Source organism: Trachypithecus francoisi, unplaced genomic scaffold, assembly GCF_009764315.1.
Source record: "Trachypithecus francoisi isolate TF-2019V2 unplaced genomic scaffold, Tfra_2.0 Lachesis_group13, whole genome shotgun sequence".
In the NCBI taxonomy this organism is placed as follows: Eukaryota; Metazoa; Chordata; class Mammalia; order Primates; family Cercopithecidae; genus Trachypithecus; species Trachypithecus francoisi.
Window position 1 is genome coordinate 90,369,314 of NW_022681458.1, and position 14,388 is coordinate 90,383,701.

The 14,388-nt window shown below is 41.6% G+C and overlaps 1 protein-coding gene across 9 annotated transcripts in view; it reads right to left on the reverse strand.

Moving 5' to 3' along the window:
- The window catches only part of FMNL2 (formin like 2), a 318,596-nt gene that overhangs the window by 94,760 nt on the left and 209,448 nt on the right, over positions 1–14,388 (reverse strand). For all 9 annotated transcript variants that reach the window (XM_033231471.1, XM_033231475.1, XM_033231472.1 and 6 more), the window contains exon 4: positions 8,387–8,463. In XM_033231471.1, coding sequence (XP_033087362.1) covers positions 8,387–8,463 — 77 coding nt within the window. The remainder of the gene's footprint in view (positions 1–8,386; positions 8,464–14,388) is intronic.

Sequence of the window (14,388 nt, forward strand, 5' to 3'; positions counted from 1 at the left end):
ATTATTTTCTATGGTGCTAGGTCTCAGGAGACATTGATCACGTTTAAATACTAGTAATTAGAAGCTTAGAAATAGTGAAAAGAATTTTTTCTTTTTTGTGACTGGCTGGAGACTTAAAGTCTGGAACTCACTATCAAAATCTGATGATTAGAAAATCTTTAAATTCAAGCCCCTTAGCCTTGCTTAGGCTTTTCCATTGGTCTGGTCTATGGGCTCTGATTGCACAATGTAAACCGGCCCTTGGTGGTGGGTGTCTTTTTAATATGAAAAATAATCATGGCAGGGGTGGGGGCAGATTTTTCAGGGCAGTCTCAGTTTCACATATTCTTAGTGGCTCATAAGAACACACGAATTTAGAAGCTAAGAGAAACAGCCACTGTCATTTCTTCTGGTTGATTTTCCAGACGCAGCCTCTGTAGAGTGCAGACCATCCAGAATGCACTCAGTGCCTGCCCTTGTGTACCACCGGCTGGCACCTCCATCTCACTTGGAAAGTTCAGCCACCAACTGGACAAGAGGCAAGTGACCTACAGATGAAAAACTAAATTTCTTTAAGGTAGGAAATAGTCAAGTACAGCCAGAGCTATAATTCACTTAACATGCTAATATGCATATGTTTTAATGCAGGGATAAAGAACACTAATTGGCTTCTCTTACTTCACTGCAGTGTCCTTATCCACGCCCCCATCTCCACTTCCTGACTTTGAGTGAAAGGGCCTCGAAGACACTTTTCTGAGTAAAAGTAACAGCCTGCTGCGTACCTCCTAAAAGGTCAGCGAAAGTATGACACATTCTACTCCTGATTTAATGTCATACAGTTACATCTTTTTCAAAGCTATAAGATCCCCCTCCTGGGATTTGATCTAGTCCTGACACCCCTGGCTGCTTTAGGAAAGAATGAGATCAGTCTTTCAGGGCTGGCTACTTTCCCCAGTTTATCAAATGGTATCAGGCTAGCTTAGCAAAGTCATTTCAGCAATAAGGGTGTGGATAAGAAAAAAAGAACCCCCATTTTTCTATTATCTCAGTCCCTACCCCTTCTTGACTTGGGACTTTCTGTACTGGAGAGAATCGGCCACTTTCAATCAGAGTTGAAAGTGAACTTCTACAGAAATGAAAGAGTAAGGAAAGAAAACAGGTAAAGATAAAAACGGGCAACTTTCAAAGCAGTATCTGGAATCTAAAGGCATTCAAAGAATATGGATGCCTCATTTTGCAGATTTATGTAAATGATCATGCAAGGACTATATCATATATTTAGGGTTCCCATAGCCAATTATTTCCATTTCACCTCTGTGCATGCTACACACACTTTTTAATATGTTGCCAATAGGCAAACAGTTTCAAATTGGTTAATTATAGGTTTTGGGAAGTTGAATTATTTCTGACTCTGACAGAATGCATAACTTCCTGAGTGCCTCACGGATTCAATATAATTACCATATGCTGTAAATCTGAATTTAGGCAAATTCTAAATCAGATGCTTAGGAGCTGGAAAAGACAGGGACAATGACAAATAGCTCTGGAAGAAATTGGGTGCAAGGAAGAGATGTAAGTGCCAATGCCAACAGTCACTGTTGTCTTGTAGGCTGGTCACAGCTTGATTTCAAATCTTTGTTCTGCCTCCCCAAATCTTAGAACCTTATTTCTCCTCATATAGGTCTTAAGAGATGTTCCTGGCTTTCAGTTTCTAAGATCAAGCCAAGTGGCCCAAAGTTGCACAACAGAAAGGAACGAGCAGTTAACTCCCTTTGCCAGCCTCCTTGAGAGAGAGGTCCTACAGATAGATATTCGGTGGGAACTGAAGTTGATGAAAAATCACGAAAAGCAAGAGAAAGAAGCACTGTGCGGATTCAACACTGGTCAGATCTACTCTGTTAGGCAGTGTTGCAGACTGATTCTCAAAGTATAGCCCATACACCACTAGGGGTCCCTGAAACCCTCTCAGGGTGTCTATGAAGGTAAAACTGTTTTCATAAAAATATTAGGACATTGGTTGTTTTCACTCTGTTGACACTGACATTTATAATGCCAAATAAATACTGTATAAAACTGCTGCAACCAAAGAAGACACCTATTTATTGTATTTGTCACTCTGTGCACTCAGGAGGGGGAAAAAGCCAGCTTCACTTAAGAATGCCCTTAGATAAGCAATAAAAAATACTGATTTTATTAAAGCTTACTCATTTAGTACACGTCTTTTTCATTTTCAGCATGACAAAACAGGAAGCTCACATAAAGTACTGCTGCTACCTGCCCAAGTAGCACGGTTGTCTCAAGGAAAAGCACCCATGCAACTGTTCGAGTTGTGAGCTGAACTAGCCATTTTTTCATGGAATGTCAATTTACTTGTAAAAATGATTCAGTTTGGGGTATGTGGCAGTTTGGGGTATGTGGTGATTCAGTTTGGGGTATGTGGCAGACATTTACTCAAATATGAAGTGAGCCCGTCCTTTCAGGGACAATACAGTATTTGTTGTTGATGACCAACTTTGAACTTTCAAACAAAAATTAGAATTCTGGAAAACCTGTATTCACCACCCTCAGTTTGACAGCTTCTCAATACTTGAAATATATTCTAATCAGACTGGTGGTTATTAACAAATGTGATTTTTTTTTTTTTTTGAGACGGAGTCTCGCTCTGTCGCCCGGGCTAGAGTGCAGTGGCCGGATCTCAGCTCACTGCAAGCTCCGCCTCCCGGGTTCACGTCATTCTCCTGCCTCAGCCTCCCGAGTAGCTGGGACTACAGGCGCCCGCCACTTCGCCCAGCTAGTTTTTTGTATTTTTTAGTAGAGACGGGGTTTCACCGTGTTAGCCAGGATGGTCTCAATCTCCTGACCTCGTGATCCGCCCGTCTCGGCCTCCCAAAGTGCTGGGATTACAGGCTTGAGCCACTGCGCCCAGCCCAACAAATGTGATTTTTAAAAATATTGCAAAGTGATATACTTCAACATTTGAGAAACATGATTTCACTGAGTTATTCTGATCTTCCAAATGACTAATGCATGATGTTAAGAAATCATGTCACAAGTTCACATACGGATAAAAAGACCCAGTCAAAGTGCAACACAGCACAAAGGACTTTTTGAGACAGGGTCTTACTCTGTTGCCCAGGCTGAAGTGCAGTGGCACAATCATGACTTACTGCAGCCTCAACCTCCTGGGCTCAAGTGATCCTCCTACCTCAGCCTCCTGAGTAGCTGGGACTACAGGCTCACGCCACCACACCTGGTTAATTTTTGTATTTTTTATAGAGACAAGGGTTTTATAGAGACAAGCCATGTTACCAAGGCTGGTCTCAAACTCCTAGGCTCAAGCCATCCTGCCCACCTCGGCCTTCCAAAGTTGCTGAGACTGCAGGCCACTGTACCTGGCCAGTGGATTTTAATATAACAAAGCACAAAAAGTTCATTGATATTATTTCAGACTCTACATTATAGCTATCTGTAAGAATCAGTTACCAGTCGTTCAATTTTGGGGGTATTACCAAAAAAAGAATATCCACAATTATCTGAAAAGACCATTAAAAAAACTCATCTCTAAGTGTGTATATGTATAAGGCCCAACTTTCTTCATATACATCAATCAAAACAGATCACAACAAACTGAATGTTGACTCAGATAGGAGAATCTAGCTGCCAACTATTAACGAGTTTTTAAAGAGATTTGCAAAAATTAAACCAATGCGGCCTGTCACCAATTTTTTATTTGAAGAATATTTTTCATAAAACATGTCATTTAATTTATAATGTTAATATTTATATTAATATATAACATTTATTTTATATTTACATATTTAAATTAAATTTTATTAAATGTTTTATTAAAGACATTTCAAATATATTGGTTTTAATTTCTAATATTGTAAACATTAATAGATTTGACCCATCTAAACAAAAGATTATAGGGGTTCAAAAATAATTTAAAAGTATAAAGGCATTCTAAAACCAAAATAAAATGTGAGAACTGCTGGATTAGGTAACAAATTTTAGAAGTGACTATATCTAGGCTCAAATCTCGGTGCTTCTAACTTGTGTGGAATTGAGCAAGGTACTTAATAAATGACCCTCAGTATTCTCATCTGTAAAACAGCGATTCAGGGGTAATGGTCAATAAGATTTTTGTAGGAAATACCCAGAATAACAAATGTAAAGCACCTAACACAGTGCTTAATAAATAACAAAATGATTATAACCTTGATGGTTTCTAAAAAAGTACCATCTAGGAATAAGTTAATCATAAGGCAGCTTGATGCACACATACACCTCCATACATGTTGTATGCATGTTAAAAGCAGCCTTTGTCACTCTCCTGTCTTTCTTCTTTTGGCCTGGCTCAGCCAGCACTGATTCATAAAGAAGTCTGGCGGGCAGGAGAGAAGACGACATTAACTAAGCAGTTCCTCAGAGTCTTCCCTTTTCTACAAACCTCCTTCCCCTCCTTGCCAACTTGCCACATTCCTTCTGCAACCTCATGCCTGTTCTCTCTACACCACAATAAGAAAGTGAAATGAGCATCTTTCAGAACTTCTGTGACCTTCCATTGAGGATGGAAAGTAATTTTCTATCATTATAGGCAGCTTTACTACAATAAATTCCCTGCAAGGAGAGACAGCGTACACATCAGTTCCACAGAATAAAGCTGGTAAATCTGTCCACTTCACCCTCACCACCACTTAAATCCTATCACTCTGACATCTTAAGCACCATGGCATCTGCCTACTCACACTGCATGGCCAGTATGTTCTAACACTACGTGGATCATTTCAAGGGTATTTCAAGTAATTTCAAAAGCTTAGATAAGTCATAATCCAATTCTTCTCTATTATTATAGTTCCTAGGAGTAAGTGAATGAGATTATTTCTAGTCTAATTCTTATTTCAATTTGACTCAAAGAAAATTAATTTTCTTTCTCAGAAGATTGTTCCATTTATAGAGTTTTAGGCTTATATCAAAACTCAGAACAAGCCCTTTGCTTGACAAAGCTGCAGCTTAGAATGTTATCTCGGTAAAGCTCAAGTCTTTAACCTTGAAAAGCAAACATGTGCCCAGAACAACTTTTTTTAGGACAAGTAGATTGTAAATGTAATGCCTCCTTTTTAATTTCTGGGAATCATAATCTCCTGGGTGTCAGGATCATTTTAGATAAAGATGATAACGCTCTCTGCCTTAGGGAATTCCTTAGAGATATATAATACTGTTGAATACTACAGATATTATTTGCAACAAGCATAACAAACAACTATCATATATTGAGTAACTATCAAGTTTCAGATCCTTTATTAGGTCTTTATAAGTTATGTCATCTAATCCTTACAACATTCCTATGATGTAAGTCTTATCATACTCATTTTATCAATGAGAATTTAACTTGGGTCATATAGTAAGTACAGAAAACTTATGTAACTTATCTAAGGCCAAATAACTAGAAAGCAGCATAGCAAAAATTTGAGCAAATGGCACTGATTTTTTGTTTTTATTTTTTGAGACAGGGTCTCACTTTGTTACTCAGAGAGTGCAATGGCTGCTCACTACCACCTCGAACTCACGGGCTCAATTGATCCTTCTGCCTCAGCATCTCAGGCACTGCAGGTACGTGCCATTGTGACTGGCTAATATTTTATTTTTTTGTAGACATGAGGTCTCACTATGTTACCCAAGCTGGTCTCAAACTCTCGGGCTCAAGTAATCCTCTGCCTCGGCCTCCTGAAGTGCTGAGAACACAGGCGTGAGCCACCACACTCAGCCCTGAATTATCTATCTATTACAGTATGTTAAACAGTACAATAAAATATATGGCTTCCTCATATAGCATCTTGCATTTCAAGAATTCTTCATTTTAGTAACTAATTGTTTTAGTCATTATTGAGTAATTTTTCAGAAGATATCCCTATCAAGTGAGATCAAGCCAGTTAGTTTACTTAACAAAGAGTGAGTTCAGGTTTAGCTTTTCAGGACAGGCAAGATGGTCAAACTCTGGTTGTGTGGTTTTACTTCATGTAAATTTATGCTAGTGATTGCTTGCATACAATCGGACAATGCATCTCCATCAATTTTTCTGCTGCTAAAGCCAAGGCTTTCAGAGTCCCTCACATAGGTGGTGGGCGAGGGAAAACTTCACCCGGTAAAGATGAAACAAACGTAAGAATCTTTCAACATGCCTATAGTATCCTCAACAACAAACCACTCCAATTGCTTGCAGACTGCACTGGCTTCAACCCAACCAAGGTTCTTCTATTCAGCCAAGTTTGTGTTGGAAATGATCATCTTCCTTTTGTATTTGATGGTCAATTTCACGTTACTTCAGCAATGCTTAAAGAAATGCTTTTTTTTTTTTTTTTTTTTTTTTTGGTGAGATGGAGTCTTGTTCTGTCACCGAGGCTGGAGTGATCTCGGCTCACTGCAACCTTCACCTCCCAGGTTCAAGTGATTCTCCTGCCTCAGCCTCCCAAGTAGCTGGGAGTATAGGCATGCGCCACCACGCCTGGCTAATTTTTTGTATTTTTAGTAGAGATGGGTTTCACCATGTTGGCCAGGATGGTGTCAAACTCCTGACCTCAGGTGATCCACCCACCTTAGCCTCCCAAAGTGCTAGGATTACAGATGTGAACCACTGCACCCAGCCTAAGAAATGCTTTTTGACAATTTGTAGAAATCCTGGTTGCAGTTAATTCCACCATTTTCAGTTAAAAGGGCCAAAAGCCTAGGGTTGGACCAAACAAAATCGAATCTAGCTCCTGATCCACAAATATTGGAAAGTATTTAAATGTCCTTAGTTTAAATGCCCAAAAGTATTAAACTACCACCATCTTCATCTCCAGCAGAGAAGCCTCATTGCTTTGATCCCAGATCTCTGATAATCTTATTTACTTTCAGGGAAACGGCTGCCAGCATAAGTCATACAGGAAAAGCAACAGAGCAACTTGAGCCAAAGCACCTGGCTCTACAGCTGTAGACTTTGTGCAATTCACTCACCTTCTCTGGTCTTTAATTCTTTTAATCTGTAAAATGAGGCATTAGGCAATTCTTAATTTCTCTTCCAGTTCAAAAATCATGACTCTATGATTCTTTGTTCTACAGCTCATTTTCAGGGACAAAGTCTAGAATTAATTCATTTTCTGAATATTTCATTCTCAAGGTGACAAACCTGCTAGTTATCATTTAAGAAATGCACATTCTTATCCAAGTTCCATCACCTATCAATCAAAATAGCATTTCTACAATTTCTAAAAGTTTATTTTGAAATAACTATGCTAATTAACCATTTGAACGGCTTACAGCAGTCTGAAATAAAGTTTGATCTACATAATAAATCCACATCAAGTCCTTACTTAACCTCAAATAACATTATTTCATTATGACATTGATGAGGGGGGAAAAAGGTTTTATAACATCATTTCACTTAAACTCATGGTTTCCAAGAAGAACCTATCAATGAGAGAGGACTTACTGTACGTTACAGGATACTGTGTAAAACTAAAGCTCAATACATATACATGAAAATTCATTTCCAATAGACTTGCAAAGAATGTCATGGGAAAATTCTAAAAGATCTAAAAGTCGATAGTCCTCTCATTGGAAAGCTCAAAGACTCAAAACCAAAGGGGTTAAATAGCTTGCCCAATGTTACGCAGGTGCTTTGGGCAGAAAGGGGGTTACAAAATAGGATACCTGGTATCATTCTGCCTCAGAGAGAAGCCATCTTATTTGAAGACATGGTACAATTAGGCCACCCAGGGGTAAGGGAGAATATAATACCGCTGTACTTTCCTGAGCCAAAGCAACCATGTTGTTGCCCGAAAGAAACTCAGAATGCTTAGTGCAGAGATTCCCTGAACTTTATTTTCCCAGAGTGGATTTACACTTCATGGTCCTGAGGTTTTGAGATGTATGAAAAAGAGACTGAGAATGTGTCTGAGTGCAATGACATGAGTCAAGTGACATTATTCCAGCTTCCGTCCCCTTCTGGCCAGAAACTCTAGAGAATTAACGAAAGGGAAATAAACTAGCTTCAACTCAGCAACTTGGAGAACTACAGTAAAAGCTTAGCGATTTTCCAAGATCTCAGTCTACATCTACTGTTGGGAGTTCCTGATTTGCCAGAGAATTGTTATGCAAACATGAAACCAAGTGTTCATATTTACTGCACCCACGCAAAGAAATATAGAATTGTTATGAATTCCAAATCAAGGACTATCTGTCTTGCTTCTGCTGATTCTTGGGCAGTAGTAAGTAATTTGAGTACTAATAAAGGTTTCATCTACTAAAACCTCAGTCTTTTAATTTATAATGAACCATAAGGAAGCTCAATTCTTTGGATATGATTCAGTTATTTTGTAAAGTGTCCAAAAGCTTTAGAGCTAAGATGTTAAAGGGGTATACTTACCCAATGTGGTTGGTTCTTAAAGAAATTTCCAGTTCTCTTAGCACTTGTGTAGATTCTTGAACACGCCGTCTGAATTTCTATAATTTAACAACACATATTCACACAAAGTATTTTAGCAACTGCTATAACTGAAGCTCAGTTATAATAAATTTAACACAATATGAAAAATATCTTCACTTCTAAAATGGGCTTCCCTCCCTTTTTTTGTCGCAGAGCACACACATTTCCCTCACTATGAAAATTAGCTACTGAGAAAGGACTAGAAAAAGTCCTTGTTTTAGAAAAAGACACACAAAAATGTGTCTTTCAGCAAGTAGATTTTATATTCCTAACCCCCACACACAACAATATTCACCAGTATTCCTATGGGTCAGGGACCCCAGTACTACCTCCAGTTTCAATGATTCATTAGTAGGACTCAAAGGACTTGGCGGCATACAGTCACACCCGTGGCTATGACATATTACAGCAAAAGAATACAAAGCAAAATCAGCAAAGAGAAAAGATTCATGGGATAAAACGTGCAGGAAACCAGGTGCAATCTTCCAGGAGTCCTCTCCCCGAGGAGACACAAATGACAACATGCATAAAGCTCATTAGAGACTCAGTGGCCAGGTTCTTATTGTGAGGTGTTAATATACACCTCTCTAGCCTCGTGATCCTAAATCATTTCCAAGATACCAATGGGCTACATTGCACATCAGTCCTTTGGAACACATTTTCCTACAGAAATATTTATTTAAAGCGACAGTCTCAGGCCACTTTGAAGGAAGAAAATTTGATGTCAGCACCTCTTAAGCAGAGTTTCAGGCTATCTGTGCTATGAACCTGAACCACCTTTATGTTACACTGTTTACAGGAAAGAGCTTTGAGAATTCTGGCTGAGGATATAAAGGACCTCTCTCCTCTGCTGCCACAACTGCAGTGGACATAGAGTCCTTCAGCTCCAAGGACAAGAAGAAAAGGAGGATGGAAGTGAGGATTCCAGAATGTGGGGTGGCAAGAGCTACGCCCACACTTGGGACTTGGTGCCCCATGAAAGCCTGAAGCACGGCTCAGCACAGCAGGCTCCTGTTAACCTGTCGTCTTCATCTGAAAGCCCCTGGCTTCCCCACCAGCTGCTTCTAAGCAGGGCCCCCAAGGAAGAAGATAGTCTCACAGTTCCTCCGTAAATGCCATTCCCAAGACAACCTAAAGAGACCGTGTCAGGTTTCCAGAAACCAAGTATAGTAAGAAACAGGAAACAAAAATATCCCCAATGTGATGGAAAAAAGAGAGGCACTCCCCTCTTCTGTTGAAACATGCCTAAGAAATGGTGGCATACTTGAGAGTTTGGAGGGCACCCAACCCCAGAGCTTCCTAGACCACTTCCCAGCAGTGAGGAGGCTCTGCACAGTACTTGGCTTGAAAAGGCAGTAATGGCCAAGCCTAGTGGCTCACACCTGTAATCCCAGCACTTTGGAAGGCCAAGGTGGGTAGATCACCTGTGGTCAGGAGTTCGAGACCAGCTTGGCCAACATGAAGAAATCCCATCACTATTAAAAGTACAAAAATTGGCCAGGCGCGGTGGCTCAAGCCTGTAATCCCAGCACTTTGGGAGGTCGAGATAGGCAGATCACGAGGTCAGGAGATTGAGACCATCCTGGCTAACACGGTGAAACCTCGTCTCTACTAAAAAATACAAAAAACTAGCCGGGCGAGGTGGCGGCTACCTGTAGTCCCAGCTACTAGGGAGGCTGAGGCAGGAGAATGACGTAAACCCGGGAGGCGGAGCTTACAGTGAGCCGAGATCCGGCCACTGCACTCCAGCCTGGGTGACAGAGCGAGACTCCGTCTCAAAAAAAAAATACAAAAATTAGCCAGGCATGGTAGCACATGCCTGTAATCCCAGCTACTCGGGAAGCTGAGGCACGAGAATTGCTTGCACCTGGGAGGAGGAGGTTGCAGTGAGCCGAAATCGTGCCACTGCACTCCAGCCTGGGTGACAGAGCAAGACTCCATCTCAAAAAAAAAAAAAAGAATGGGGGCAAGTAGTGCAGGATGGGCAGCTAAAGGTGTTCTCGCTCTTTTAAACTCTTCCTTGGAGCTAAAAATTAGGAATAGAGTAGAGGAGAGTCAGTAGGATGGAGCAGGCAGTCTGCTATGTCTATAGAGAAGGCAAGAGAAAGGAGACAAAAAATTCTAGGGTCTCTGGTCACACAGCTAAGGCAACCATTTCCAGATGTGCTGGCTGTTCCAAAGTGGCCACTCCCATGTCAGAGTCCTAAGTCTTGAGCTGCCTGCACAGGTGGTTCTCAGAAAATAACTCAGCCTTCCAAGCTCTGTGTTGTGTGCACTTCTGACTCATTCCCTGCAGCCTTTGCTTCTGCTGGGCCCCGGATATGCTTTGGATATTTGTCCCTTTCAAATCCCACATTGAAATAGGACCTCCAATGTTGGAGGTGGGCCTAGTGGGAGGTATTCGGGTCACGGGGGCAGGTAGAGCTTGAACTGCTTGGTGCTGTCCTCGCGATAGTAAGTGGCTTCTTACTCCGAAGAGTTCCTGTGAGATCTGGTTGTTTAAGAGAGGCTGGTACCTCCTCCCTCTTGCTCACCATGTGACACGCCTGCTCCCCCTCAGCCTTCCGCCATAATTGTAAACCCCCTGAGGCCCTCACTAGAAGCAAATGCCAGCACCACACTTCCTATACAGCCTAAATAACTGTAGGCCAAAATAAACCTGTTTTCTTCATAAATTACCCAGCCTTCAGTATTTCTTTATAGCAATACAAAGGAACTAACTAACACCCAGCCCCTAATGCTGCCTTCTGCTTCCTCGGGGCAAGGTCATCCCTTACATATGCCATCAGGCACAAGGGCACCCAGTGTAGCACTGAGGATATAGCAGAGTATAAAAGAAGGTCTGCTGAAGGGCTAAGAGCTATGTATCGAAACCAGGCAACTATATCAAAACATGATGAGGTAATAATAACAGCAGCAGCGCTAGCATTTTTGGGCACTGACTATGCTACCTAGGCACTACCCTTCTGCAACTGCCCGATAACAGAGGTAAACTAAACTGACTTTACTCCTGTATTACATTATCTTAGGAACGGCTCAATTTTCGGTTAGATTCTAGGCCACAAGAAGTCTTGGAGTCCACTTCTCTAATATGTACACAATGAGTGCTAACACTTTGCACTTCTAAAATGTGTCCAGAATGCTTTAAACTGAAGAGAAATTCTGTGCCGTTGGGAAGCCAGAGAGGATCTGTGAGCGGTCTGTACTATTCTCCCTTCCCTCCCCATCAAAGGAGGCCTGGGATGAGCCCACAGAGGCAGCTGAGCCCAGGTTGAGCCCTACAATAGGTTTCATCTCACAACTGCAGCGCCAGCAAGGGACCAGACTCCTTTAAACACAGACTAATCACTTCCTGGTATTAAATAAGGAGGCTGGTTTGAAGAGTTCTGTTCATAGAGATATCTAATTTAGGCTCTTCCTTTCCTGCCCTAGAGGTTTCATTTAAAACTATTTAGAAGATAATCTAAATAGAAAATGTTTTAAAAAATTTTTTTAAAAAGCAAATTAAGTATCTTCTACTCAATTTGCACAAAAGATTAACGAATCAAGTATTCGAGGACTCCAGACACAGTTAAAGGAAAACTGCCCAGCCTAGACTGTCTGGCTGAAATTTAAAGCCCCGATTTGAAATCTTTTTCTCCCCCACCATAATACAGCTGAGAATTTTAAGCTCATTTTAACTGCAAGCCATGTCTTATTTCAACAAATCTCCTTTTTTTTCCAGGCTCTAAGCATTACAATTATGTTGTGTAGAACAGATCATTTCCTCCTGCCAGCTCCTGACAGAATTAAAGCAGGGGTGGTTAATCCACCATCCATTTTATTTTTTCTGAGCTGAATGACTGATCTTGAAAGGTGAGGCACAGACCAAACATGGCTATTCAGGTGAACGCACATGGGCCAGGGCAGAAATGTCGGGAACGAAGGCCCAAACAGACATCTTTTGTCTTGCTCCAGTTTATTATTTGTGAGGAAGCAAACATTTTCTGGGAAGCTTATTTGTTGTTTTGCTTCACTTTGTTCTCTTTGCCTAAACCCAAAAACAGCTGATCTAAAGGAAAACTGGAACTGTGCCAGGAGGAAGCCCACCTCATCCTTCTAAGCATCTTCCTCCACGTGGGGTATGGAAATGGGGGCCTAAGCAGCACTCTCTAGGAGTGTGCATATTTTTTCCTTTCTATTCAGAACTGGAAACATGTGGAAGGAATCTTTTAGAGGTAGGATGAATTCTACATGAGGAAAGGTCTCAGGTCTCCGTCTTCTGTATAAATATCAGCATCTCTGCCACATTCAGCTCAGGGTAAGCATTAGGGCTCAATGCTGAGGTCTGAGCCATCTAGCCTGAAGGTTACAAGTTTGGGGATTTCAGAAAACATTTAGAAATCAATTCTAAAATAGGATCTTCCTGTCCCTTTGCAAAGAAATAGTGCAGAAAAACACCCGTCTGGGAATGTGTTTTGTGTACATGGCTGTGTCTTTATTTATTTATTTTTCTTTTTGAGACGCAGTTTTTTGTTCTTTTTGCCCAGGCTGGAGTGCAATGCACAATCTCGACTCGCTGCAACCTCCGCCTCCCAGGTTCAAGGGATTCTCCTGCCTCAGCCTCCTGAGTAGCTGGGATTACAGGTACCTACCACCATGCCCGCTCATTTTTGTAGTTTTAGTAGAGATGGGGTTTCACCATGTTGGTCAGGCTGGTCTTGAACTCCTGACCTCAGGTGATCCATCCGCCTCGGCCTCCCAAAGTGCTGGGATTATAGGCGTGAGCTACCGTGCCCGGCCTGGGTGTATCTTCCTTTACAGACCTCTTTAAACTGATGACATTAAGATTGCCAAGTTCTTAGGGAAAAGGAGGAATGAGAAAAATTAACAAGAACTGAGCAACGGTTTCATTTGTAGGACCTGACAACAGATCTTTTGGAAAGAAATGTGTGTGCCATGGCCGGGCGCGGTGGCTTAAGCCTGTAATCCCAGCACTTTGGGAGGCCGAGACCAGCGGATCACGAGGTCAGGAGATCGAGATCATCCTGGCGAACACGGTGAAACCCCGTCTCTAATAAAAAATACAAAAAACTAGCGGGGCGAGGTGGCGGGCGCCTGTAGTCCCAGCTACTCCGGAGGCTGAGGCAGGAGAATGGCGGGAACCCGGGAGGCGGAGCTTGCAGTGAGCTGAGATCCGGCCACTGCACTCCAGCCTGGGCAACAGAGCAAGACTCTGTCTCAAAAAAAAAAAAAAAAAAAAAGATATGTGTGTGCCACATTTAAGAGGGGAGAAGTATCAATGATATTTTGACAGGTACGTTCCTGGATTCAAGGTTGTGTCACATTCAAATCACCTATGACATACAGCCAGCAATGAAGTTCTGCACTCCACTGTCATCATCACTACTAGATTTTATTTCCCCTTGTCTACATATTAACCGTAAGAGAAAGGCCCAAGAAACTTCCAAAAGGAAATAATAGCTGTTCTCCTTTGCTGGACTTTTTTTTATTGGGGTGGGGATAGGGGGTGAGAGGAGGAAGAGTTAGAGTAGAAGATAAAGAAAAAAAAATTTTTTTTAATACAAGCATCAAGAGCCCTGGAAATAGTGGCTAACTAGGTAAAGTATACCGTTCTTTTCTCATAAATCTCACATTGAAACAACAGAGAGAATCAGCCTGAGATATTTTCGCTGGAGCATTGAAAGCAAGACTTGTAGAAGGTCAACAGAAAAACAAGCGCTATCTGGTAAAGCACCCCTCCACCCATTTTGAGCAAGGACAGCTCTGCCCTGAGACATCCAGGACTGATTCAGGCCCACAGGGCCGTACCAGGCTACATGCTTTACCACAAGGGATCAGTTTAAACCAATTGTGTGGCTGCACAAAGCACGGCTTGTTTGTAAAAGGAGAGAGTCTGTTGAGAATGGAATCAACAATTCTCTGCTTACCTTCTCAGGCCA